At 35.2% G+C, this 3,644-nt stretch overlaps 2 protein-coding genes across 2 annotated transcripts; both read left to right on the top strand.

Moving 5' to 3' along the window:
- Positions 1–1,317: 1,317 nt before the first annotated feature.
- LOC124894754 (kinesin-like protein KIN-14A) lies at positions 1,318–1,958 on the top strand. Its single transcript, XM_047405296.1, has 3 exons — positions 1,318–1,616; positions 1,697–1,843; positions 1,938–1,958. Exons 1-3 carry the CDS (start codon positions 1,425–1,427, stop codon positions 1,956–1,958), a joined length of 360 nt encoding a protein of 119 aa, XP_047261252.1. The 5' UTR covers positions 1,318–1,424.
- A 38-nt stretch (positions 1,959–1,996) lies between these two features.
- LOC124894755 (kinesin-like protein KIN-14L) lies at positions 1,997–3,394 on the top strand. The gene is made up of 3 exons (XM_047405298.1): positions 1,997–2,217; positions 2,823–2,897; positions 3,244–3,394. The coding sequence occupies exons 1-3, from the start codon at positions 2,113–2,115 to the stop codon at positions 3,343–3,345; spliced, it is 282 nt and encodes a 93-aa protein (XP_047261254.1). The 5' UTR covers positions 1,997–2,112; the 3' UTR covers positions 3,346–3,394.
- The last annotated feature ends 250 nt before the right edge of the window (positions 3,395–3,644 follow it).

The raw sequence follows: 3,644 nt of genomic DNA on the forward strand, positions 1-3,644 counted from the left end.
ATACTATACTATTTATTTGGGGTAAAAAAATATTTTCTTGATTGACAGAAATAAATTTTCTTGAATAATTGTTAAAGGTGTAATCTTGATGTTATGTATGTTCATTTGGGATATAATCGGAAACAATCTCTCTACCTATAAGGTAGTGGTACGGTCGACGTACAATCCACCCTTCCCGAACCATACTTTGTGGGATTACGCTAAGTATATTGTTGTTGTCGTTGTTGTTGTAGTAATATATATATTTGCGGTAGTCAGAAATAACCTCCCCAGACCCTACTTTACAGGATTACACTGGGTGTTGTTCTTGTTGTTGTATATACATTTGGGAAAGAATCTTGTAGTTATGCTCATTTGGGGTTTAATGATTCTTTAGAAATCATATGCTATTCATTTATGGTAAAAAGAATTCTTGATTGACAATAAAAATAAATAAATTCTTGAACAATGTTAAGAGACTGTTTGATTGTTAATGTAGATATGGTTGGTTTGTGACGTGAAGGTTTTAGGCTATGTTGCTCGGACTCTTCAAAAATATCAGAGAATGCATATCGGATTCTCCAAAAGCAGTGCAGATTTGTAGAATCCAACACGAGTGCAACATCGAAAGTGAAGAGTCCGTGCAACCTAGGTTTTAGGATACATTTCTTGAATTTTGAACTGTTTATTTATTTTGGTTTTGTTAAAAGTGATTCTTGAGTTTATGTTCATTTGGGGTTTAAAGAGTTTAGGATTGATACATTTTTTTTTTTTTTGTGTGTGTGAAGATGCTTTCTTGAAATGTGTTAGATTTACTATGAATTGATTTACAGTCTGTTTAGTTAAAACTGTAACATTGTTTTGAATGATATGTTCTATTTTAACATTTTTTTGTTCTTTGGATGACAGATTTAAAAGATTGGATTTTTAATGGAGAATCAAATAATAGGAAGGGGACATGAATAAAATTTGGCTTGGAGGAAAGCTGAAGAAGAAGGTTTAGTTTTCTTGCTTTGTTATTTTCAGTATCCGTATTTGTCAATTGTTTGATTGAAGTAGGACCCAGAGGTCATGGAGGTCGTAGATTCAAGCTGTGGAAACAGTCTCTTGCAGAAATGTTGGATAAGGCTGTGTACAATAGACCCTTGTGGTCCGACCATTCCTTGGACCCCGCACATAGTGGGAGCTTGATTGTACCGGGATGCTCTTTAAGTACTATTGACGTGGAGATAGAATTTTTGAGTTTATGAGGTCTGAATTCTAGAAAATGCAGCTTATTTATATGTATTAAGTGGATATTCAAACACAAATATAGAGTTTGAGGCAAAACTATTGTGTTCTCCCGGACCAGTAGGCAAAGCTCTCGCTCCGTCCTTCCTGACGTGGTGGTCAATCGGGAGGTGTTAGATTTTTATTTTCTGTATGATTTTCCCCTTTTTGGATAAATGGGATTCATGTGGGGTTTTCATTGTTTTGTAGCTTTGAGGCGATATCAAGCAACCCACTGGTTGGAATGTTTCGTCGGGCCATTTGGTATATCAAGCCAACCGTCTGAGAGAGAGTTTGTTTCTTGTTTGAGAAGTGGCTTTGTACTTTGCAATTTAATTAACAAAGTTCAACCAGGATCAGTTCCGAAGGTACATCACTCTCTAGTATGCAAAAGCCCGCTCTTTATACAAAATTCGTTTTTCATTCATCGTTGTTTTTATGTTATTAGGTTGTAGAAATCCACACTCCTTCACAGTCAATCATGTGGGATTCTCAGCCACTGCCAGCATATCAATATTTTGAGAACATCCGGAACTTTTTAGTAGCCGCGGAAGATTTAAAGCTACCAGCTTTTGAGGGATCTATTTTTGGAAGGGTAAAATTATAGAATTTTGACTTGTTTTAAGTTTTATATTCTACGGAGGTTGTAAAGAGATACTAACTTCTGATTTCATTTTGTGCATTCTTAGGATAATATTGTTAAAAGCTAAGCGAATAGTTTTAAATTGTTATTGTTATGCCGCTAAAAGATTAGTAAACTAATGTCAAATCTGGATATTGTTTTCTACCGACTGTCATTTTGTACGATTCATATGTTTTATATATTTGAGTGAGTGTGAAATAATATATCTTATATTCCTCCAAATGCAGTTTAAATCAGATTCGTTAAGAGAGATGAGCTGCTCAGACGACAACTCCGCATGCATACCCCTTCAAAATATATCTAATCTTATGAACCGCAAGGACAAGGTAAGCTTCGTTTACTTTTAATCATTTTTCCACATTTGTGAACCTAAAGCAGTCAATTTGTCAAGCTTACAATCGTCAAACTCTATACATGCTTTACTTTTCTTGATCGAGAACAACAACAACAACAACAACATACCCAGTCACAAAAGCACACAACAAAAAGGGATAACACACTACTGGCTAATACAGAAAACAAGACAACCACAAGAGAATACTATAAACTATCTATTCGAAATCATAAACATCACCAAAACACCACGAACAAGAGACTCCAGATCAGATAAAGCACTCTTCCCTACTATTATAGGCGAACTCTTAACCACTAACCCTCTACCCTAATCGGCATCCTCCACACCTTCCTATCAAGGGCCATATCCTCTGTAAGATGTAACTGCTCCATATCGTGCCTAATCTCTTCCCTCCAATTTTTCTTGATACGAGAAATTTGTCAAAAGATTTCAATATTGTTAGAATCCATGTTTTCTATTAACGGAAAGGTCAAATGAGTAAGACCTTGCACGTAGAATTTCAGCGGACGTATCAAATATCAATTAGATAGCATTGTACTTCAACTTCATGTTGACAAGTAAATCCTGGTTTTTCAGTGTTGTAGAGCTTGCATGAAGAAGGGAAAATGCAACCACTGGACTCTAGTTGTGATGCAAGAAAAGGAACTTTCAGTAAGTCTTCTCTAAACTAGATTAAAATTTACCATTCACTCTCTTTTAAGGCTCTCTATCAGTTACTTATCATTGTAAGAATGTTAAAAAGATGCGTCATTTGGATATATTGTGCCCTCGAGTATCTGTCGCTACATGTTTTTCTTTTTGATCAGTATGACAAAGAGTTGATCTAGTATGATATTGAATTATCATAGATGATTTGTGTCCCTCTTCCCACGCTTTCCAGTGCTTTGATTTGCACAAGATCCTTTTTAGTTCAATACATGGTTTTTTTTTTTAACTAAATACATTCTTGATTTGATAAATATCGCTGTCTCGGATGACTAATACTCTACGCTGGCAGAATCTAAAGGTCCTGTTAGCGAGTACGAAGAGAGATTTTGAAAATCTGCAGTCTCAGCTACAAAGTGATCTGAAGCAACTTGGTAGGCAACTTTTTTTCTGAAAACATACCTATCTATATGTCTATATCGACTATCGTTTCTATAATTTGAAGGATAATTCGAAACTTGATTTATCCTGGTTCCAGGAGACTCAAGTACTGGATATGTCTAATGCTGCTCTTGGATATCACAAGGTTATGAAAGAAAACAGAACTTTGCATAACATGGTTCAGGATCTAAAAGGTATTTCAACAACGAGTGCATCGACAAACACAATATTGTGAAAGTCATTGGGATCTAAGGAAATAGAAAATCGTTTCCCAAAATAACAAAAAAAAAAGGCTTAATCTATTTTTATCAC

Source organism: Capsicum annuum, unplaced genomic scaffold (assembly GCF_002878395.1).
Source record: "Capsicum annuum cultivar UCD-10X-F1 unplaced genomic scaffold, UCD10Xv1.1 ctg77212, whole genome shotgun sequence".
Classification (NCBI taxonomy): Eukaryota; Viridiplantae; Streptophyta; class Magnoliopsida; order Solanales; family Solanaceae; genus Capsicum; species Capsicum annuum.

Bases quoted from the DNA above. Each gene is read 5' to 3' on its own strand.
- LOC124894755 (XM_047405298.1), top strand. From the start codon at position 2,113: ATGCAGTTTAAATCAGATTCGTTAAGAGAGATGAGCTGCTCAGACGAC. The intron at 2,218-2,822 runs GTAAGCTTCGTT...CTGGTTTTTCAG, and splicing joins TTATGAACCGCAAGGACAAG to TGTTGTAGAGCTTGCATGAA. The intron at 2,898-3,243 runs GTAAGTCTTCTC...CTACGCTGGCAG, and splicing joins TGCAAGAAAAGGAACTTTCA to AATCTAAAGGTCCTGTTAGC.
- LOC124894754 (XM_047405296.1), top strand. From the start codon at position 1,425: ATGGGATTCATGTGGGGTTTTCATTGTTTTGTAGCTTTGAGGCGATAT. The intron at 1,617-1,696 runs GTACATCACTCT...TTATGTTATTAG, and splicing joins AACCAGGATCAGTTCCGAAG to GTTGTAGAAATCCACACTCC. The intron at 1,844-1,937 runs GTAAAATTATAG...GTGCATTCTTAG, and splicing joins AGGGATCTATTTTTGGAAGG to GATAATATTGTTAAAAGCTA.